The sequence below is a fragment of the Hyperoodon ampullatus genome (assembly GCF_949752795.1).
Source record: "Hyperoodon ampullatus genome assembly, chromosome: 3".
NCBI lineage: Eukaryota > Metazoa > Chordata > Mammalia > Artiodactyla > Ziphiidae > Hyperoodon > Hyperoodon ampullatus.
In genome coordinates, this window is record NC_136916.1 from 112,575,471 (window position 1) to 112,600,238 (window position 24,768).

At 32.5% G+C, this 24,768-nt stretch overlaps 1 protein-coding gene across 1 annotated transcript in view; it reads right to left on the reverse strand.

Annotated features, from left to right (window-relative positions):
- Positions 1-24,768, reverse strand: part of STRN3 (striatin 3) — a gene marked incomplete at its 3' end in the record, with an annotated part of 117,332 nt that overhangs the window by 5,591 nt on the left and 86,973 nt on the right. Inside the window, exons 8-14 of the mRNA XM_079699162.1 lie at positions 11,798-11,935; positions 7,493-7,626; positions 5,995-6,174; positions 5,766-5,809; positions 5,344-5,465; positions 1,853-2,020; positions 476-616 (exon numbers count right to left, since the gene is read on the reverse strand). Coding sequence (XP_079555288.1) covers positions 476-616; positions 1,853-2,020; positions 5,344-5,465; positions 5,766-5,809; positions 5,995-6,174; positions 7,493-7,626; positions 11,798-11,935 — 927 coding nt within the window. The remainder of the gene's footprint in view (positions 1-475; positions 617-1,852; positions 2,021-5,343; positions 5,466-5,765; positions 5,810-5,994; positions 6,175-7,492; positions 7,627-11,797; positions 11,936-24,768) is intronic.

A 24,768-nucleotide genomic window follows, 5' to 3' on the forward strand; every position in this document is an offset into this window, starting at 1 on the left:
AAAATGCAAGGGAAATAAAAGAGATGGAGGGGGAACCTACAGATGAAAAGAGACCTGAGAGACTTACCAACCAATCACAATGCATGGGCCTTATTTGGATCCCTATTCGAATAAACTGTAAAATACATACCATGTCCTATACTTACAACCTTGGCCATTTACACATAATTATTGGAGCTGGATGATGAGTTCATTTGGTTCATTATATTTTCTCTACTTTCACATGTATTTTCATTAAAAACTTTTAATTATTTCACTTGCTTTCTTTTACCTTAACATTGCTCTACTCACTTCTCTGTCCCCACATACTCACCCAAGCTCTTAAGCATAATTTGAGGAAACAGCAGAAATAATAAGTACACAGTGAAAGTAATTATTTTTCCATCCTAAATACAGTCAAAATATAAAAATTGAAAGGTTACCCTCTATTGTGAAATAATCCTTTTTAAGGTTCCAACCTTACCAGAAAACTTACCGGAATCTATCTGTGATGAAAGCATCACCAATGACTGTGATGTTTCTAAATCATAAATTACTGTACTACCAGTGTTGAAAGAGGTCACCATATGAGCTGGATCACAGCCTATAAAGTCAACTGATGTAGGTATTCCATGCTCTGAAAGGAGCACAAAGAGACACAGTGTAAACACAATAATTTAGAAATCTCTGATTTCCTAGTAAGAAAAACGAGTTTGAATATTCTTCAAATAATGTTAATAATGAAAAAGAAAACAATTGTGTTAGGATGGTAAGATATAATGGGTAACTTTTCCTCAATTATTAGGAGTTTTTATAACATCACAAGAAAAATATAGCTAGAAGACTCTTAAAGTTAAGAGTAGATATATACAAAAGTTATTGTTTTCTTACGCATTTTCTTCTGAGAGAGAAAAAAAAAACCTAGGTTAGTTTACTGGCCCACTTTCAATTTTATTTCTTACTGTATAATGATAAAAGAGCATTCTCACATCATTGTCTTCAGAGACTGTTCACCTGTCTGAGACTGGTAAGCCTTATCAAATAGCTAATACAAGTCAAATTTTTGGATCTGTGAAAATGAAGGTTTGGACTCTGGAATCCACTGATGCAGTACTATCCTAAAGTGGCCCAAGCAGCAATCTTGCTCTTTAACATATTAAATTCAACTGTCCAGATCAATGCATAACTACGTGAAATCTGGAGTAAGCAATTAATTACCTGGATGAAGCAAGAAACAAATTACCTAAATGAATTTTCACCTCAAAAGCTTATTTAGGCAATTCAAAAATTAGTAGAATCACTAAGGTATCTAGAGACCCAACGAAATTAAGCATAAATGTTCATCTAAAATGTTTTAGAACAAAAAATTATTTTTAGTAAAAATAAAAGGTATGATTTAAAAAAATTACTTGTGTAACTCAGTTTGTACTTTCCAGTTAAGGGTGCTATTTCAATGATTATGGTTAGACTTCTCAACCAGTGTGCTCATATGTGGTTTACAGGTATGCTTGAGACTGTGATCCCTTCAATCTTTGTAAGCAGCCACTTGGATGGAGCTGGTGGAGGGCCTCCTGCTGTTCCTATAAGTAGCCTCATTTGTCTACTCTACTGTTAAATACAAATAATTCTATTCTTCACATAGGACATGTCCTGAAAAAGGTCAAAAAAAGCACTGAGCTACAGGATATACTTGCAAAGCACCTTTCTTATTTATAAAAGAAATGACTAGGAATAAAAAAGATTATCACAGCTTTATAAATTTTTCGATTATCTCTTTAAGCAGTCAGGAAATAGTAAATCAACTACTTTGTCTTTTTTATCTTCCAAATTTTTTTAAAAATTAGCTTTTTTCAAAGAGGCAAAATTTACTCACCCTTGTCTCCATTGTAAGTGCAAATACATGGCAATTTTTCTTGTGGATTCCATAATCTAACAGTGCCATCTGCTGAACATGACAGTAATTGATTTTTTATGCCACTATAAGCAAGACCCCAGACAGCATCTGTATGAGCAACTAAAGTGCCAGCTAGAACATTTGGCTCTGTAACAAAAGAAACAAACAAAAGTTAGCCGAAAGAAGTTTTAAAAAAATGCTTTTGTATATAAAGATAACTTACTACATAACTAAGTATAAAGACTACACATACAGTCATAATAAGATAAACCAAAGTGCACATAGCCATCTCTATGCTGTGGAGTTATGGGTTATTTTTATTCCCCTTTCCAATACTTTCCTACATTTTTGCAATTTTCTAAAAGGAACACACACTTAAAAAAACTAAAAAAACAAAAACAGCTTTATGGAGATGTAACTCCCATGCCATAAAACCCACCAATATAAAGTGTCAATTAAATGTTTTTTAGTATATTCAACAAGTTGTGCAATCATCACCACAGCAACATTAGGACACCTTCATTGCTTGTTAGCTATTTCCCCCCAATCTTCCTCTCTGCCTTTCTGCAGCCCTAGGCAACCATTATTCTACTTTGTTTCTATAAATTTGCCTATTCTGGACATTTTACACAAATAGCTTTTTGTGACTTCTTTCACTTAGCGTAATGTTTTCAAGGTTCATCCACATTGTAGCATGTATCAGTGCTTCATTTCCTTTTATTGCCAAATAATATTCCAGTGTATGGATATACTACATTTTACTTAACCATTCATTTGATGGACAATGGGGGCTAATAACATTGTACATCATTTGTCCTACAATCCTGTTTCTCTACTAAATTCCCACTTTGCACAGATATTTCTCATCATCTCTGCAATACTCACAGTTCGTAACCTCCCTTACTCATGAATGATTTTCTCTCATACTTCACTGGGGAAATACACCGTTGAAATAGAAACTTTTCCCCTACCTTTCTGCCACCCAACCTATAAATCTACTCGTATCTAAAACCATCTTCTCCGTGTTTCCAGATACAACTAAGGAATTATCCTCCTTCCCTCAAAAGGCTAATTCCACCAGGTATTCTGGATTCCATTCAACACACTAACTTGCTTTCATGTTTAGTTTTTCTACTACACAGATTATCCTCCTCCCTGGGATCATTACCACAGCAAACGAAAACGCTCCAAAATCTCTCAGCCTAATAAACAAACCTTACACCACCCTCCCACCAAATAATAGAAAACCATATTGAGTAAATGTGCTTTCTTAAGTCCCATTTACTCTCTCAATCACTCCAATACCATCACCACACCAAAACAACCCTTGCTAAAATCACCAATGACAAAGTCTATTCTATCAAATTTAATAACATTTCCCTTCCTTCCTTCCTCCTTTCCCTCCTTTCCCTTCTTTTCATCACAGTGCTTTTCATCTATAGAGTGTACCTTGAAAGGTCATCCAGAGGTCCCTTTACCTTCTGGTCTTAGCCCCAACATCCAACCTCTGTCTGGCCCAAACCTGGACGATCTATTTGTTACTTATAAAAAAGAACCTTTCTATCCTTATATTATTAGACCTCTAAGCAACATTTGAAAGTGCATACCATTTCTTCTCAAAATGGTATGCTTGCATGATTCCACATTTTCCTGGACACCCACCTACCTCACAGGCCATGCCTTCTTAGTTTTTTTGGTTGGCTCTCTTGCTCTAGCCACCCCACCCGCCATGTCAGAGCTCCTCAGGATTTGCCTTCTCTTCCTACCCTATACAACACATTCTCCCTATGTAATGCCACCCATTCTCACATCTTGACACTGATGGTACCTACTTGATATTGCCATCTCTTAACATGCATAAAAACCCAAACTCAGCATCCTTTATCTTCTCACACCTGTTCTGTTCCCATTCAATATGCTATCATTGTATACTCAGTTGCTCATGTCAAAAATGCAGGTGTGGTAATGAAAAAGTTCTGAATTAGATAGTGGTAATGACTGCACAACCCTGTGAATATGGTAAAAACTACTGAACTGTATACTTCAAAAAGGTGAATCTTATCATATGTGAATTATACCTCAATAAAGCTGTTAAAAAATAAACAAGAGCCACTCATCCATCACTATATCCACTCAACCCAATTTATCAATACATTCTGTCTGTTCTACCCTATCTCCCCAGTATGTCTTAAATCTATTTCTCTCCAACTGCTCTACTACCTGCTCTAATCTCGGCAACATCATCTCTCACCTAGTCTACCAGATCACTACGTTACAACTTTACAACTTCACATTGGTATTCCTTTCTCCACTCTTCCCACCCCCAATCTATTCTCCTTGCAACAGCCAGAGTTATCTTTTTAAACTCTACATTTCCAAGTTGCTTCCTGGCTTAAAACTCTTTACTAAAAGTTAACTTTTGTTCTTCAGATTTTGGCTTGAATGTGATTATTTTAGACTATATCTAAAGAAGACTTTGGCTGTTACTCTCTCTCATAGTACTGTATCTTCATACCACTTACCACAATTTGTAACTATCCATCACCTTGTTTGTGTTTAAAGTCTGTTTTTTCTATTAGACTAATTCTTATTTGATGTATGCTTGACATCTGGCAAATTTAGGCACCAAGTGTGTGTTAAATAAAAAGACCAAAGAGCTCTTAAATTCTTTTTAAAAAAATATTTACTTATTTATTTGGCTGTGCTGGTTGTGGCACACAGGATCTTCATTGCAGCGAGTGGGATCTTTAGTTGTGGCATGTGAACTCTTAGTTGTGGCATGTGGGATCTAGTTCCCTGACCAGGGATCAAACCTGGGCCCCCAGCATTGGGAGTGCAGAGTCTTCAACAATGGACCACCAGGGAAGTCCTTTAAATTCTTTTTAAATGAACCAACCATTAAGTAGATAACTATTTAACCATTCTCATACGAATAAACATTCATTTTGTTTTAATTTTTTATAATTACAAACAATGCCCTTGTAAATATATTTGAATACATGTGCAGGTATTTGTTAGCCAGATTCGAAAAGTGGCATTTGGGAATAAAAGGTTTTTTTTAAATTAAGGAATTTTTTGTCCCTCAAGTTGACTGATTTATACCCTTACGTCCCTGATTTGTTTCTGTCATCTCCCACTAAATATTTTTTGAACTACATAAAGTATTTAAGTTTTAAAAATTATTCCCTATATTAAATTTTATTCTCCTTTCTGTAACTAGTACTGAAATTAATGTTTTAATTAATACAGTTTTTAATTTTTGAACACCATAGAGGAAGTACCAACTCGCAGGCTAAAATATTCATGGCATGATATTTCTTAATTTTTCTCTTTAATAAAGCATATTACTAGTAAATGGAAGGACTAAATGAAGAGACTAATACATATTTAAATAATCTTATAATATTTGAGGTGATTATTTTTGTCAGCCCCATTCACTTTAAAAAAGACATCTTGAGCCTTTTACTTACCATATGTATCATATGGATCCACATTAGGACTAGGCATATTCCACCACTGGATAGTTGCATCAATACCACCACTAAAACACTGTTCTCCATTAGAACTAATAGCTAATGATAGAACAGGACCACTATTATAGGAAAAGAGGAAAGAAATTACTTATAAAGCCTAAGGAGAAACTCATATCTGCACCCCCCCAACCTCTCTGTAAATTTATGTGGTATCTAAAACTGTTTAGGTAAACATGTACATTTGAACAGTACTGATTATATTCTCACTAATACAATTATTAATCAAATGAAATATTGTTCAGTATGTCTTTCCTAATATAAAACAAACATTACGAGAAAATTATAAGGTTTTACAATTGATAAATAATAGTTAACAATAACTATCATTGTTAATTAAGTCCTAATTCAATAAAACTTACATGTGGGCCCTAAATGTGTAGATAGGCTCTACATCTAAAGAGGCACTCCTAAAAGAGGGGGAAAAAAAGGGGGGGGGGAGAAGATAAATAATGGTAAATCATTGGTTGACATACAAGGGTCATTAGGAAAGATCAAATGAGTACATAAAAGATATGGGACCATAAAGAATAATAATTATTTATAATTAGCAAATTCGGAAGGAAAAAGAATAGGCTAACATTAAAATACTTGCTTTTTGGCAGGAACTGTTTTTTGCAAGTTCCATAGTTTCAGAGTATGGTCCTCAGAGGCAGTAACCAGCACAGGTTCTACAGGATGAAAAGCTAATGCCCGTACTCCATCAAAATGACTACGTAGTGTATACTTGGGATTCCATGTCTTTCGAAAGGCATCTTTATTGGCAGGCAACTAAAAAGAAAGAGTGGGATATTTAGTGGTAAAAGTAGTTAATTGATAGGCATGTGGAATTTTTGTTTGTTTTGGCGTGTTTAAAATATATATTCAAAACTGCTTTGCTAAAATAAAATGTCCAGCGGAAATTTAGTATACCTTAAAAACTTTATAACAAATCTTTATCATTTAATAAGAACTAAGAAGAATAATTTCATTAGCTTTCAAATACTTAGATCAAATGAGTCCCTTAATCTGTTTTACCTAATCATCAGGGTAAACCCAAAGTCCTAAACATCAAATGAGAACAAAAACAAAACAAAACAAAACTACCACCATGCTGCAATACTTTACATGAAAACAATAAAAATTATATAAATTACTACTAAAAATCCAAGGATACAACATTAACAATACAGCTGTCATTTAGAAAATCAGCATGTGACATTTTTCAAGGCAGCAAGTACTTTCCAAAAGTCTGAACTAAAGACACTTTATTGATACTGATAAGAGGTTAATCTTTTTACCTTCATTTCTCCATCTGTAAAGACAGGCTGTGAAACCACTTCTAAAGTAGTCAAAAGTTTATTGGAATTTAGTTGCTTATATACTTTAAAAGTATTAATGAGAATAATCCAGCCCACCAAGGCTGATGTCTCTAAAAAAGCATTCTAACATAAGTGTAAAATGTAGAAAAAAGGACTTTGTTATAAAAGGAAAAAAATTAATTTGCTGAAAAACTGCAAATTCACTAATACAAAATCTAAACAAGTATAGTTAACTCTCAATTGAGTGTTTATTGTCTATAAAAAATTTAATCCAAGACTAGTTTCACCTCTAACACTGTCCTTCCCACATCCTCTCCATCCTCTCCCCATCCCTCAAATGAAGGACTAAATATTCAGGAAATGACAAACTAACTCTAACATTATCCTTTAAAAAAAAAGTTCAACAATAAAACGTGCTTTTTAAGAATTATCCTGAAGGCAAATAAGTGATTCGGGTTACCTATTTTTCTCTTAACAGCAAAATATGGCTTAATTTGAGTAGGTAATTGAGAGTTGACTACTCAGGTAGATATTTATCAACCAATATTTTAAGGTAATCAATCACCCCAAACTCCTAACTAATCCACCACAATACCTAAGAAAAAATTTAAACACCACAAAGAAAGTAGTTATAAGAAAAAAACTACGTCACTTCAAATAAACACAATGTCACACTTAAACTTATCTTTTCCATGCACCTTGACATTAATTCTGTTTTATAAGTGTTTCCAAAAAATAAGGAGCCTTCTATTAAATCATTAAAAAATTAAAAATAAAACTGCACTTACATCATAACTATAGTCTGCATCATTTGTTACCGTCAAGTCTGCAAGGTCTCCAAGGCCCAGTACACTTAACAAAACATCATCAGAACCCATAATAAATGACTTGCCTCCTCCAGATGGAAACGTTATTGGTTCAGCTATAAAGAACAAAACCGCTTCTTAAATGCTGAAAAATCATACAGTACAAGACAATATTGTGGGGGAAATGTAAGTACTTAACAGTTACAATATTCAGTAATATAATTAATTCTTTTCCCACTTTCCCTCATTTCTTCCACTCAAAAAATCCTATTTTTGTGTAGTAATAAACAAGTGTTTATTTTGGAACTAAGCATAATTTCCCACAAATCAAATGTGCACTAGATATATTATTTCAGGGTGGGAGATGGGGCACAAAAGCTTTGTCTATTTACATCACTTATCACTTTGGTACAACTATAATTATACTATTTTTAAAACATAATAGGTTGTTGCTAAGTCCTTTTGCTTTCTATCATATTTGCTTGAAAGTGCTAGGTATTCTAGTCCCTGGTAAAAATTAATATAAGTATTCACATGTAAATGGTTTCCAGTCTGCAATACAGTGTATCAGCTTACTAAAGTGAAGCCTTAAATTGCTCAGATTTCTTCAGTAACAGCAATGGTCTAGGAAAAGGGCAGTTCTACCATCACTGTCCATTTTCTTTCCCTAAAAGGTTAATGTATGTGATCTTCAGAATGGCTTCCAGCTTTCAAACTTTGACTATATTTTTTTATTTTAACTTCCCTTTTATTTACCATTATACTTCTAAAATAAAATAACTAATCTATACTGACTATGGATAGCACTTTAAACTTCTGATACTTGGACCAATTAAAATCAAACACTGCCATAATTAGAATAACTACACTACTATATATTTTGCTATTACAGTTATAGTATAAGCAATAATTCTCCGTATCATTTCAAACATGCTTTGAAAGCAAACTTTTAATCTTAAAATACAAGGGGAAAGTACATAAATCATTGTAATACAAAACAACTCAACATATCAATACATATTTAAAATCCATGAGCAAATTTAAAAGGGAAAAATAAAAATTCAAGCTATTTATCAATTTTGAAAAATTCCTATAAAAGATGATGATATAAATTTAATACACTATAGGAAACATAACAGATGTCATAAAATTTGTCAGTCATCACTAATACTACTGAGAATATTCTGAGAAGATACAAGTCAACTTCTCCTAGATATATACTACGGCAAAAGTAAAATTCATCCTTATTTAGAATATCTTATTATTTATTAAAGTAATCTGTAATATCAAAGTAAGCTATATGATTTGATTCATATAGGGTCCTGAATGACATTTCTAAAATGAAGCTGTGTGTCAGCAACTGATACAGGGTAAATCGGATAGAAAATACACATAGGGATAGTAGTATTTAATTAATTTTATAATGACTATACCTACTGAATCTAAATAATCTATAGCACTGATCCTTCCTACCACTATCTAGTATGCAGTTATTGGTAATACCAGAAGAAGCTGAGAATTATAAAATCAATTGTTTAAAATTATGTTTAAGAACAATTATATAAAATTCATTAGGTATTACTTTCTCAAAGCATTTTTAGCCAGTACAAAGACATATTTTTCTTTTAAGCTCAGAATTTGTTTCTAAGACAAGTTAGAACAAAATGCCGCAATTCCTCCCACTCACAATTATACAAACACTGAATAACAGAACTTTTGATAAATGCCCAATAAAGTATTGGTAACTTTAACATGGTAACTAATTATTCTGCATTATTACATATTCTTTTTGCAGAGATATTTCTTATCAGTTACTGACCAGTTTAAGAGCGTGTGAAGGGAAGTGTCTAAGCAATATTAGCTAGTTTTATTAGAGTTTTAGATTAATTGTATTAAATAAAAAGTATACCAATTTCTAATTAATCACATAACTACAGTTCCCTATCTCTATACACATATATCCATTTTTATATAGCAAGCTACCCTGCTCACTCAGCATTTACTACATATACATCTCGGTGAAAAAAATCTTTTAAGCTGTACTTCTCCTTTGCACAATCACCCATTTCTGTGGCATATAGCAATCATAATAAATACTCAATTTATCTGCCCTTGTTTCTTTGCAGAGGGAATTAATTTCTATTCTATAAATTCATTTTATTAATGTTAACATAATTTACCTATAGCACGATTACATAAGCATAAAAATGTTATTAGCAATTCAAAGAAAAATTATTAAAAGGAGCAGTTTTTAATGATATAAATTATGATACCTTTTATTAGATAGCCTAAAAGATTTCATCAAGCAATTTAAGAAAACTATTATCATATTAGCATTTCCCTTTACGGAAACCTTAGGGTCTACAAAACGAGGTCTTACAACAAGGTCCTTTGTGTACTTTTTAAATTAATCCTCCTTTTTATGGACACTAATGACCAAGGAAACCTGTAGCTCACATATCAAACTCTTCCTATCTCCTTCAATTTTATCAAATCTAAAGAACACAGCTCAGTAACTGATTCCATCCATGCCAGTGGCAACATGGTATACCTTAAGTCTTAACTAAAAATAGTCTAAAATGTTGTAATGTGTAAGTTTCTCTCCTTGAAAACAGACATTTTTTTCTTTATACAATGAGGTATGACACGGCCTTCAATAGGAATGCATAAAGTTGGAGATGGCCACTGAAAATAAGAGATTATGAACTCTAATGTTCCCTTCTTAGCTCTAAGTCAAAGCTGAACTTAAATCTTTTTTAGTAACAGATTCTAATAATATTTACCCTTTAAAAAGTCTAATAACGTTATGCTTATCTTCCCACCTCCTAGACCTTCCACTATTAATAGTCAGATCACTGACTTACATTTTTTTCTTTAAAAAGCACAATTAGACACAAACATACATACAAGTACTAAATTGGTTTTTGTGTAGCATGAGTCTTGACTGGTTTTTTTCTATAGGTCATTGGTTTGAAACATTTAAAAGGGTCCCTAATTCCTGCTAATATGGCCTTGCCTTAAGCTGTAAAATCTGCAGTTTATGTACAGTGTTAACTACAAAAATTTTAGCAAGTTTTCCTATACACTGTTTGGTAAACCATTACTAAATGCATAAAATGAAGAATAATGGAGCTGGTATATGCATTTTAGAAAATACTTCCTAAAGTAAAACAGAAAAATAGCTTAACAGTGGGAAAGAGATCGAGGAAAAATCAATAGACTTTTACTTTTCCTGTTGCTTTTCATGCTTTAATATGTTTTGTTTTGGTTTTATTATTTTAGTGATTTTCTTTATCCTTCCTCAAATATTCCTAGATTATGGCAAGTGGTAAATGCATGCAGAGATGATTGACTGTAAAGGAAAAATGCAAAATTATTTAACTTTAAGGAAAATGTACTAGTAGAGAACCCTTAGAAGAGAATAAGATGTATTCAAAATTTTTTGACTGGGGTATCAAATTACCTTACAGAGCAAAAGCAGAAATATCAATGAAATTCAATCTATATGCCAAATTATTAGATAATGGATTATCTTTTATATATGTATCACAATAAACCTTTGGTAAGAATTCAGTCTCATTACTTAGAATTATAACTATCTAGACCTAGATTTATAAATTACTCAAGTACATCTACGTATCTTCAGCTAAAATCAATTATGGAAAAAAATGCCTAAATAGTATTTTCATTTCCTGAACATTTCGAGTTTAGGTAAACTTTAGAAAATTCATTACAGGTAGTATATACCTGGTACCAGGTTAAAGAATAATGATGTTGCCTTATTCTAAAATGATTAAATCAGGCAATTTTATATATATATATATACACACATACATACATACATACATACATAAATACATGTAAAGTTCCAAGCACAATCTCTGGCACTTAGTTGTCTCCTAATCAGTGACAGTTATTATTAGTTCCTAAATGTAAGCAATATGATAAAATGACTAAATAGTTCTTTTCCATATGTACTATTTCAAGTCTACTATTTCTCTGCTACTAGATCTGTAAGCTAAAGTCACAGTTCAGAAAGGTACTTTGAAATGATATATGAAACAACTCCACCTAACATCAAAAACAAACAAAAAAATTATAAAGACACAGAAGCCAAAAATTTCAAAATCTCTTAGGACAATTACACCAGGTGCTTGCCCAACACCTTCTCTGAAGATCATATAAACTGATCATTTAAAACAGCAGCAAGTTTATAATATTAAGGAGATGTGATTTGGAATTTATGTCTTCTGCAATGTACATAAACATGATAGCTAAATTTTGTACCTTCCTCTGCTCTTGCACCTTCATGATCAGTTCTAGTAGAGGCTGACCTAGACTGATTTATGAATCCTGAAGGCATGAGGGGCAGCTCATCATCTCCCAGATCAGCTATCATGTCGTAGAGTTTTGTCCTGTTGACCCCTGTAAATTAATGTCAGCAGCAGAGGTTCATGTAACAGCTACCGCTTGACTTGCTAGCAGCCTTAAAAACCTACTTACTAACAAAAGAGGCTATTTTTAAGAAGTTCCAGTTATAAAAATCTCCAATAATCAAAGATGTCTTCAATTTTCCATACCAACCCCCCAAATAAATAATTTAAATATTTAAGATATTCACTATTTTTGTGGAGATACATATATACATAAAATTGAGTCTTCTGTCACACAACCAAAGTTCTAAGCTCACAGACACAGAAGGTACCATTAAAACAAAAAATTTTGGTGTTTAAGTTACCATTTAACAGTGTAAAGAATAAAACGTGAGTTTTTCCAACTTAATCCATTATTTTAAAACATTAACAAAGAAATTAGTACAAATGATTTTTATGAGGGTGCAACAAACAATTAACTTTCCCTGTGTTTATGTGGATATTTTCCTGCCATATTCACACAAATATGTCATTAACAAATCAACTCCCATTTTCCTCAAAATGTTTTTCACTTTTCCCAAATTTGAAAAACCTGATTTACCCATGAGCTCTCTTAGTTTCTCATCTTAGTATAAAAAGTCAACATTGTCATAGGCCATAAGTTTGAGGAGAGAATTTCAGCTGTTGCATGGATAATTCAGGCCCAAATATGCAAAACTCAGTAGCATCTACAGTACTGTGGGATCTCTTTAACTGTGAAATTCAGAAATGACAGGAGAATCATTTCTCTTATGTATTTTGAAAGAAAATAATTTTAAGAATGTCAGAAAAAATAATTTGAAAAGACAAAAGAAAATGCTTTATAGTCAATATAAAGTAAAAACAATTAAAATAGGCAAATCCAAGGCCACACTTTATGACCTTATTTACTAATGTCAACATTAATGGACTAATTAGACTACATAATTATTAAATTTCACTATGGCTATGAGAATATTAGTAATTCTATAGGAACTATCATTCATTTATGTATCCCTAACAGAATGCCAGATAGTGAGATTATAAGGCTTAATGGAAATAGGTGGAATCTTATACATTTATTAACTCTATTTCACAGTAATCCCTAGCTTCTTTGAAATGCTTAAGCAACTCTACTGTATGGAAAATGTCAAGTAGTCTGAATTTCCTAAAGTAATTATAATGGAGAAAACTCAGTTATTATCTGAGGATTTTCCTCCTGAACAATGAAGTGACTGTAAACAAATTCTCTAATAAATGAAAAACTGCCAACTGGAAGTCTAACCATCAGTGAAATTCAACATGAAAGAAGATGAATGTTATCCTTTCTCACAAAATAGCTCTCCTTTATAACTTTCCCACTTATGAGTACCAACATCATTGACTTGATTTTTGTTCTTAAAATTCTGCAACCACATCTTTTTTTTTTTTAATTTATATTTTTGGCTGTGTTGGGTCTTCATTGCTGCTCGCGGGCTTTCTCTAGTTGTGGCGAGCAGGGGCTACTCTTTGTTGCAGTGTGTGAGCTTCTCATTGTGGTGGCTTCTCTTGTTGTGGAGCATGGGCTCTAGGCAAGTGGGCTTCAGTAGTTGTGGCACGCAGGCTCAGTAATTGTGGCTTGCGGGCTCTACAGTGCAGGGAAGCCCTGCAATCACATCTTAAGAATTCCTTTTCAACTTATAAATGAGGAGAGGGGGGAGATCTGTTTTTGTTTTGTTTTGTTTTTGCAGTACGCGGGCCTCTCACTGTTGTGGCCTCTCCCGTTGCGGAGCACAGGCTCCGGACGCGCAGGCTCAGCGGCCATGGCTCACGGGCCCAGCCGCTCCGCGGCACGTGGGATCCTCCCGGACCGGGGCACGAACCTGCGCCCCCTGCATCGGCAGGCGGACTCTCAAGCACTGCGCCACCAGGGAAGCCCCGATCTGTTTTTAAATAGAATCCTCCTTTAAAGTATTCTTCAGGGACTTCCCTGGTGGCACAGTGGTTAAGAATCCGCCTGCCAACGCAGGGGACACGGGTTCGATCCCTGGTCCGGAAGATCCCACATGCTGCAGAGCAACTAAGCCTGCACGTCACAACTATTGAAGCCTGCGCACCCTAGAGCCCGCAAGCCACAACTACTGAGCCCACACGTCGCAACTACTAAAGCCCGTGCACTCTAGGACCCGTGTTCCACAACTACTGAGCCTGTGCGCCTAGAGCCTGTGCTCCACAGCAAGAGAAGCTACCGCAACGAGAAGCCCATGCACTGCAACAAAGAGGAGCCCTTGCTCGCCGCAACTAGAGAAAGCCCGCGCACAGCAACAAAGACCCAACGCAGCCAAAAGTAAATTTAAAAAATTAAAAATAAATAAAACATATTATTAAAAAAAGTATTCTTCAGATTAATCTCTTTCTTGCTATTGACTTTATTCTAGTCAAAGCTTTCATTCTTATGAATTACTGCAGAAGGTTCCTAATTGGCTTTCCTCTCTCCCAGCTCCATTTGTCTTTAATCAAATTTGAATACTACAGCTATATTAGTTTTCCAAAATTATCACATTTATCATATCACTCCTTACTCTGAAAACACAAACAGCACTTCAACACTCTTTGAATCAAAGCTAACTAAAACCTTGTACTTAACCCTGTATGTGCTTCATATGTGCTGATCCTATTTTCCTAACCAATCTCATCTTTTAGTGCTCCACAATACAAATCTCCCTAATTTTCAAATCAGAGCAGTTTCCCTATAGTATCAATATTCACCAAGGTTCTTTCTACCATATTTTGTCATATCTGTCCTTACCTATCCCTTAGAAAGGTGAGAATACTTCCTGCACATGCTTCCATCTCCTCTGTGAGCCTCTGTTGATCTTTCTCTGCTCACTCTTATCATACTTATGTATACCATAAATTTGACTGTATTAGATATTACTTATAAATAATTTCATCATATGATAGCTAAATATAATAGAGACAAGAAAAAGTTTTATCACTACAGGTAAGTCATATCTTCCTGAACACATGGACTGGGAAATATGGAAGAAAAGGAAAGCAGGAGACAACATGAAAGTTAATTAATGTTCAAACTGAGGATCCCAAATTATATAATTATTACTTTTTTTTTGGCTTGCATACTATAGCCAAACATTAGTTTCTGTTTGGCACAGTGGCAAGTTTAGGAAAGATGGAATGTCCCTGCTTTAATTCTAGTTTCTCAAAAACTGCTAAAAGATGAAAGCAGATTTCTTAACCAGCTGTAACAGTCCTATTTAGCACCGACTTTGTAGAACATCTTTCAACTAACTACATTTAATGCTCTTTCATTCTCTTTCTAAATCTATCCTGTATTCTAAATACAGTAATTGTAATGAAATGCAATTTCAAATAAAAAATTTGAAGTCTGATTAGCAATAATGAGAAAATTGTAATCATATTAGTGTAATAGAATGTTATACATAATATTATAAAAATATTCAAGGGCATAATTGAAGACTCATTAAGTATTAATTAAACAAAAGTTGATTCTCAATTATTACTCTAATCTATAGAAGAAACACTCTTTCTAATTGTAACACCAAGAAAAACTGTTCTTTTACCACTATGAATTATAAAACCACCCATCTACCTCTTAACCACGACCATCAAGTCTATACAAATGCACAATCATCTAAACAGATTCTAGGAAAACGAAAAACAGTATGCCATGTATAAGCCAAACTATGGACTGACAACTGCTGTGTTAGTGTTTTTAAATTCACACTCACAAACATACACACTCATGACATGAAATCTATCTTTCCATGACTCTATTATTTTAAGTAAAACAGTAATTTTTTTTTTAACTGAATCTACTGTTTTCCCTTTGTTAATCAGCCTTATATTCTGAAGTGAAACCAAATGTTTAGCAGGCAATCTGGAAAGATAAGTTTATTTTAGAATAAGGTTTAGTTATGTCATGTTTGCTTCATCTGTTTTATTTTCTGACTATCATCTTAATTAAAAGAAAGCTTTGACATGACAAATGTCATCTTAAAAAAAATGACATCACAATATTAAGGAAAAAATAATTTAGCTGCAAAGTGATTCTGCAGTTTAAAAATGTGTCCTGACTGAAAGAGCATCAAAATACTTTCTCCCCCTTGTCAAAATACCTGAATTATTTTCTTGGGGGAGAAAAAAAAGAGAAAGAAACCTGAGTTGAAGAGCGGTCTGTTTTTTAAGTGTGAAATTGAAGCCAGAAATATAAAACAACTGCATTTCTTAGCTGAAAATAATATCCCTTAACTATGAAACAACTGTTCGTCTTTGATTTGATGCAAGAGAATAGTGAACAGTTTTATGGACTCTCTCCAAAACAGAAGCAGGTTAATCATCACAGTCATTTTATAGTATGTGCCAAGGTGCTTTTATAGGCTTACTGAAAGTTACTGCTACAAAATAATAATTTCACCTTAAATGTTCTAAAATGCCTAATATATAGATGATCGGACTTAAGTTACAATTTACAAAAATATTACATTCCCTCTTGACAGTTTGTCATCCTGAATCTGGAATAGCAAACGACAAATACTAATATGAAACTTTTTTTAAAAAAGGAAAACTAGAAAATGATCCAGGGATGCTCATTTATATGTGAATCTTTGAAACAGAAATCTTTTGAAGAAAGGACATGAAATAATCTAATCTTTATAAGCCTCAATTTTATAAGTATAAAATAGCATAGGAATAACAATAAGCAAGAATAAGACTATCTATTAAAGGAAAACATATTACAATCCACAATTTAAACTTTCCATGTTGAAAACCGAAACAAATACCAAAGTCTTAAAAGATTTTTACCCTCCTCCTTCATATTCTAAATAAAAGTTCCAAATTTCAGATGCTTTACCCTTACTTCAGTTGCTATACACAGTGTGATTTTTGTTACTGATTTACATGTTTTTACTGAGACATAAAATACTGCAAAAAAGGAGACCACAGAAAGCTAGAAAAATCCTATCACACCAAGATTGTAACAAAAGATTAATTCAGAACCCCCCCTCACTCCCTTTCCCAATTACAGAAAGCCTAGAAATTAATATTTAAAGATTACAGAAAACAGAGTTTTAGATTAGATAATAGTATTATATCACTTAATTCCCTGATTTTCATCATTGTACTGTGGTCATATAGGAGAATGTGTTTGTGGTCAAGTAACATGCACTAAGGTATCTAAGGATCAACATGTCTACTACTTACTCAGTTTTCTGAACTGTTCAAAATAATAAAGGTACATATTTAAAGAGAGAAGGGATAAAGCAAATGTAGTAAAATGTTAACATTTAAAGAAACTGTGAAAGTGCATGGAATTCTTTACACTATTCTTGCAACTTTTCCTTAAGTTTGAAGTTATGTCAAAATAAAAAGTTACAAGGAAAAGGAAGCTTAACCCTTCTGAAGCTTGAGACCAGAATAACTGTATCAAGTCTCTTTTGTTTCATGGTGTTGACTCTTAGAAATACTAATAGAAAAAGTAAGAAAAAGAAAAAGAAAATTAATACTGAATTGTATCTACAGTCCAAGGCAAGGATGTCACTTTTATTTTCTTTTGCCTTAGGTGGGAAAAAAGAAGGGTGAAATGGAGTGAACAAACTGAAAGATAGATAAACATTAGCTTCCTGGCTCTTGATTTTAGAAGTCTTTCCATTTTTAAGAGTCAAATAATGGTTGAGTCTTTACAAAGTTAAAAAGTTGGCATTCTCACCACTTTTTCTCCCGTTAAAAAAAAAAAGGCATTTAGATTGGATTGTATCTGATTTCATATGGTAAAGTTAGCAAATAATTTTCTTCCCTTTAAGAAGCTGGAAAAAACTCTGTAGAAACTTAGTTCTATGATCCAACAGGTGTGATTCATTCACATTTTGGAATAAAGAAAAAAAAAGAAAAGGCTAAAGTTTATTATTCTAACTTATACAAAGCCACATCTGCGAAAATATCCGAAGAAAACCCAACAAAAATAGATAATAAGAATGCTAAGGAAATTCACGAATTATCTTTTCATGTAAAATTGTATCTTAGCATTAACATGATGTTCTACCTGGATTAAGACCTAAGTTTATTATCCATCAATTTAAAAAAATTTATTTCCATGGAAGGGATTCAGAGCCAACATTTTCAAGGTGAACTCTATATTAAAGAGCAAAAAGTTTTTATTTAACTAATTCACAAAGGAAGTGTAAAGAGAAACATAATTTATTATTTCCTAATTATCCACTCCTGAGACAGTGTCGGAAACCTCATCTTTATATCTACATACATGGGTAAACTTAAAAGCACTGGTGTTTTTAAAAACAGTAAAAATGAGAAACAATCTGAAGGATTAACTAATGGAGGCTACGTTAAATCCACAAAATGAAATACTATGTAACCACTAAAATTATATTTTATTTAGATGACTATGAAAATTAAGAAAAAATGAGTTAAAAACAATATGATATTCTTGTTGGAAACTGTTAAAGGAGGTTTCTGTATAAAGACATTTAGAAGAAGTTGGAAGAATATATGCCAAATATTAATATCTGAGTTGTAGGACTGAAGGTGATTTTTACTTTTTTGTGTCTCTACATACTACTTGTATTGTTTGAATCATAAGCATGTGCTATTTTTATGGCTATATAAAGTTAATTCTTTTTTTTGAGAAAACAGATACAAAATCAAAATTAAAGGGGACTGGTTGAATAACACAGTACACATTTTGGTAATAAAATTGTACTGAGACATGAGAACCTCAGGGCATGGCTCTGAGGTCTCCAGATCCTGATTTAATCACAGTAGCTCCCTCTCACCCATTTCACATATTAGGTTCTGCAATATTCTGCTTGACAACAGGGTAGCTTGGTATAAAGAAATTGGAAAACGTTATACAGTGGAATATTTATTGACATGAAATGGTATTTTCTGTGAACTGTTAGCTAAGTAGGCAAATAACAAAACTGCATATTATGATCCTACAAAAGAAAATTAATTAAATTAAAATTTTATGGGGATTTTAGACTTTAGTTTCAGTTCATCTGTTTCTAATAGTTCTTAATTAAACAGGTATTTTTTCAATAAAAAACATTTTTTAGAAAAATGTAAAACCTACAATTAAAAAACCTTAAGTTGACATATCTTCTTTCTAAACCTCAAAAAGGTACAGGCATATATCTTGGATATATTGAGGGTTCAGTTCCAGACCACTGCAATAAAGCAAATATCACAATAAAGTGAGTCACATGAATTTTCTGGTTTCCTGGTGCATATAAAAGTTATGTGTACACTATACTGTACTGTATTAAGTGTGCAACAGAACTATGTCTCTAAAAAATGTACATACTTTAAAATACTCTATTGCTAAAAAAAAATGCAGGGTTGCCACAAACCTTCAATTTGTAAAAAAAAAAAAAAAGTGTATAGATCTAAACACATTCTATCAGGAAAAAAATGCGGTATCTATATTTTAAATTAAAAGCAACACTACCTAGCATTTTCTAAAGAAATCTTCAGCAGGTAAGTCAGTTTATGAATAACATACAGAAAATAAGTAATCTAATATTCAAATAAACTACTTTATTTCTTTAAAAAAAGATCTAAACCCTAAAATTCTAATGTCATTGTGTCTATATTAAAATGGTAAATCATGCAAAAGTACTTCCATACTCAACATGCATTAATTATATAGGTAAGTGATGTTAGAGCTGAATACAGTCCCTGCCCAGCATTAAACATTTTAAAATATGGTAAGCAGTTCAACATAAAATATGAAACTTCTTAGAGAACAGTTTGTCTTTTTATTCACATGCAATAACATAAATAAGCATAAGGTTATAAAAGTGCACAACACGTAAAATCCCCCAAATTCCTTATTTACCTCCACAGTAAATTAAACCATTCAAAAACTGCTTCACTGAAGGAAACTTACACCCTTTTCCACTGCAACTGCCATTTCATAAATTAATATATTTGTCACCAGAGAAAGGAATATGAAAGAATGCCTATATGGTTTTTGCCACTGAAGTCTACTGTTTTCTCCTACACACAGTCAAAAAATTTAGACTGGCATGATTCAATGGTCAGTTCAAAATAAAGTTCCCCCAAAATAAACTTGAGTTTCTCCATTTAATACTCATAGGTCTGAAGATGATTTTCATGTGACTGTTCTTAAGCTTGATTCACAAAATGGAAATGAATTACTTCTTTGAGATGTGCTGTAGCTAAATTTATACTTTTACAATACATTGGTCAGGATATTAACAGTGAAAAATACACTGAGGTACCCAAAGACACTCAGCTATTGACCAAACAAACCCTACTGCCACCACTACCCTCTCCTCTGGCCTTACTCCATCAGAGTAGCCAAGAAAATACTACCTAGGAGAGCTTTTTTTTGCTACTGTTGTTGTTTGTGGTTGGATTAAGGCCAGAAAGCACAAACTATGGAAAGGGCTTTCCTATTCACTGTATTTTGGAATTCTCAAACTAAGAAATGTAACCTGGACATGAGCTGGTTATAGCAGTAATACCCTATGTATCAACAATACAGAAATTTATACTTTCTTCCTTTTGAACAGATTTCTATTATTTTTCATCCCAAGGCCAATATTCCTTACAGTTTGGTAAACTTTTTAAAGCTTAAAATACAGACAAAAACTCTGAAATCCTTCCTTCATCCTTATCCACATATTTAAAATGATTTCCCACTTGATCAATAACACAACCTAAATTATGTTCAAATAAATTTCAATTATACAACAGACAAAGTTTAAAGTTAGTTGCCCCCTTTATAAAACAAAAAGAAGTAGACAAAAAATCAGAACTGAAGAAATTTTTTTTTCTCAAAGATTGGTATACAAAAATTATAATAGAATCTGCACTTACTCTTTACCCCTTTCTTCCCCTTTCGTTCCTTCTTGTACTGTTCCTTCAGTTTACTTATTAGTCCCTGGTCTACATCCCAAACCTCAGTAGTTGGGGAGAGGTCATCTTTATCTACATGCAGCATATTATTAAAAGAAAAAAAATCAGCAGTTGGCAATGCAAGCTGTTGGCAGTAAACTGTTATAGTTTTATATAATCATAATAAAAATGTACTAATAGCATATATTCAAAGTACTTTAAAGGTGCAGTCTCAGTTTTGGTATTCACAACTCAAACTCTAAAAGCTCATCTAATAAGTTTCTAAACATTTAATACCACTAACAAAAGTTAAATGGTGCTTCATTTCTATGAATCACAAATTTGAAGGTTATTATTCTTTCAATAACTGATATTCTTACAATGGACTGACATTAGAAATCTAATGTTATACAAAAATAGATCACTGCATCTTTATAAAAATGTTAATAAAAAATTATTCAGCCAGCATCATAAAAGCAAATGAATGAATTACATGCGAACTACTCATAAAAGTGCAAGCTAGAAAGGTCAGTGCCATTTTATTGATGAAAATATTCATGCACCTTCTGTCACATTGATTCTGCATGCACAAAATAACTGTACTAATGGAGAGGCATTCTAGTCCAATATAATACATACATATATTCCAAACTACAATGTTTCGAATAATCCATACAAAGCATTCAGAGAATCCCACCTCTGCCCCCACCCCACCCAAACAGTTCAACATCTCATTACCTTCTTCCATTGGTCTACAACTAAGATTAGCAAAAAAAACCAAAAAAACAAAACTCAAATTCCACTGAAGAACTTTTTAAGAGTTGATATTTTTAGGGTAAGATAAAAGCAGTGACAAGTACGGAGAAGTGAAAACATACATTGCTGTACATCTGCTAAGGATGATACTTCAGCTATTTTAGCTGAATAAACAAATCCGTATTTGTTTTAAGTAAATACTTGTGCCTGGAATAAATTTACCCTATAGTAAACTAAAGGAAAAACAGCATTAAAAAGAAGCAGAATAAAAATATGTCTATTCGAATTATTTTAGGCATTAAAGGCTTTTCCATACTTTAAGTTTTAAACTTACTGTTTAAGTTGAAAGCTGTTATTAGGAAGTTGAACATTTTGTTAAAGAACAACTAAGAGTTTTTTTAACCCTGTTATTAAATAAAAATTATACCAAAACACATAGGCTAAGTCAATCAAGAAGATTGACATAAGAGGAAGATTTTAGAGAAAACATACTTTAAAAATTTTTGTTAACTCATTATATTCTGGCTTACAAGCCTTATAAACTCCCTAGGACTCACTGATTGCATCTATACAGTGGACATTAAAAAAAGCCTTTTTTCCTTATAGATAGTTGTATGTAGTAAACATAAAAAATTCTCATATTTAAATGGTACACAGGGAAATTCCCTGGCAGTCCATTGGTTAGGACTCGGCGCTTTCACTGCCGGGGCCCGGGTTTGATCCCTGGTTGAAGAATCACGATCCCGCAAGCCAAAGGTACACAGAAATTCAATTTACTGTACCTTGAGCTTTTCCTACTATAATTGTCATCACTTTCTCCCTTATGGTACTATGATCTTAGGTAGTCAGTATGTAAAAAGCTAAATCCAAAAATTTGCTAACTTGAATTACCTGAAACTAGGTTGTTCAAGCCTGAAATTTACACGATTATTTGTCAAATCTGCAAACTGTAATACTGTTTGTAATACAGATGTAGTAATGATTTAAAGAGATAATCTACTTTTCATGTACTCTAATCATGAAAACAATGCTATATCAGGAATCCGTTCTGTCACCTTATCAAATACTCTAAGAAAAAATGTGATCTAAAGAATCGCTTGTACTCATCTTAATAAAACTAACAATTCTTATTTTTAAAAGTGTCAAATTTTGAGCAAACTTTGTTAAATCTCACAGAAACAACAAAAAATTTAAGTGGTATATACTTTACAAAGGAAGTTAGATAAAACAGTAAAGTTTAATAAGTTTTTTAAAAGACTTTTGTAGAAAAATAAATCTGTGAATAGCTCTAACTGGAGTAGCAAAGGGTAGTGAAGTGAAAAAGCAAAGGGAATAAAAAAGGATAAGCTTAAGAAAAATACAAATACTACTTGCAAGGTAACCTCAAATCTAGAAAACAAAGGTAAACTTAAGGCAGTGCAAAGAAAAGGTTGGTGAATGCATATGTGCACAAACATCCTGAAACTTGCCTGGTAGGTAACAGCTGATTTGATATTACTTATAAGAAATAGTTAAGAGCAAAAGGGAAGAAGCAGCATAATCTTCTACATATTAATTGTTTTTAAAAAATCTAGGGGAAAAAAAAATACCAAGAAATGAGGTTGAATCAGTTGCGGGAACTTTCTTGTTTAAAAGAAAACACAAATATGCACCAAAAAAATGACCCTTGACAACTCAAAACCACAAAGGCCTAAAATTTTGTTATGGTGATTCTAACTACCAAAGCAAAGGAATTATACAAATCTACTTAATATAGCATAAATTGGTAACTAACTTTATGCAAATATTCAGTACTTTATTCATTATATTTAAATACAAACATTTGGTATTTTGTAGTCCTATATATTCTACAGACCACAGTTTCAAAGTGTAGGAGACAATAACTACACAACCTTAAAATGCCTAGTCTCCATGAGAGAAATACCAAAATTAGAAATGCTCACAATATTTCTGATTATGCCAAGAAGTAAAAACTACTAAAATTAAACCCAGACTACCTATTGTAGATGACAGAAGAAAAAGATTTAAAAGCTCTCTAAAAGCAGTGGTTTCATAGGATAAAAGCATTCAAAATTAGGTACCCGAGTAGACTGCTAGTATACAAAATAAAAAATAACACAGATTATCCAATGTGGGTGAATATTGGGATGTTTCATTATGACAGACTATTTACTTTAAAAAACAACAACTGTGTCCTTTACCCAGTAATTTAAATCTGAAAAGCATCACCTTCCCATTTGTAAGTAAATTCAAATTTTAAGTAAATGAATTAAATAAATATAAAGGGGTATTTGTATATCCAGCCTCTGTTTTGAAAAAAACTGAGTATGACACCTGTTGAGTAAAAATGATAAATTCAAAATCACTGCATAGATCCTTTGATAGTTTTCATTTCTTAAGGAAAGAAACTACTTGAACCATTTTGTTCTTAACAGAGTCCTTTCCTTCTCAAGAACTTAGAATGCTTTAAAGGTGTTTTAGACCTGTCCAGAAGGAAGAGACTTTGTCGGTTACTTCCAATTACACAAGAAGATTCAGGTCACTCTCAAATATTAACAGTAAAAGTAAATAAAGTATCCACACTTGTCATTCACACTAATTAGGTCCTCTCTTGAAACTCTGCCCTATAGTCAGAAGTCTCTGGACAGAAGGACCAATCAACTGCATATAATATAGTACTTTTATTATAGAAATAATGCCCTTTTATACAAATTACATTCCTGAAATTTTTATATATTCTTCTGATGGACAGTTAAATTTCCAGCAATTTTAGGTGAAGAAAATAGGAATGGATATGTCCCAAGATTTAGCTATACAGATGTTTGAAAACTGCTTTTGATCTTTTTTTTCTTTAATAAAAATAATCTAAATGTGCAACAGTACAGCAGAGTTAAAGAAATAGTGGAACATATTCCATCAAGAATACTATGCAGTTATTGAAAATGATGTTGCAGAAGAATAATATATTAAATGGAAACTGTGGTTTATAAATCAGCACACAGCAAAATCCTTGTTAAATAAAGATAGATATAAATATTAACCATGATTCTCTCTATATAGCAGTGTTACAGGTGATTTTTAATTTTCTTCTTCACATGTATCTGTGGGTTCTAAACCTCCTAAAAAACACAGGAATTATAAAATAATTATGTATTTATACAATTTAAATATACTTATATAATTATTTTAAAATCCAGAAAAAAATAAACAGTA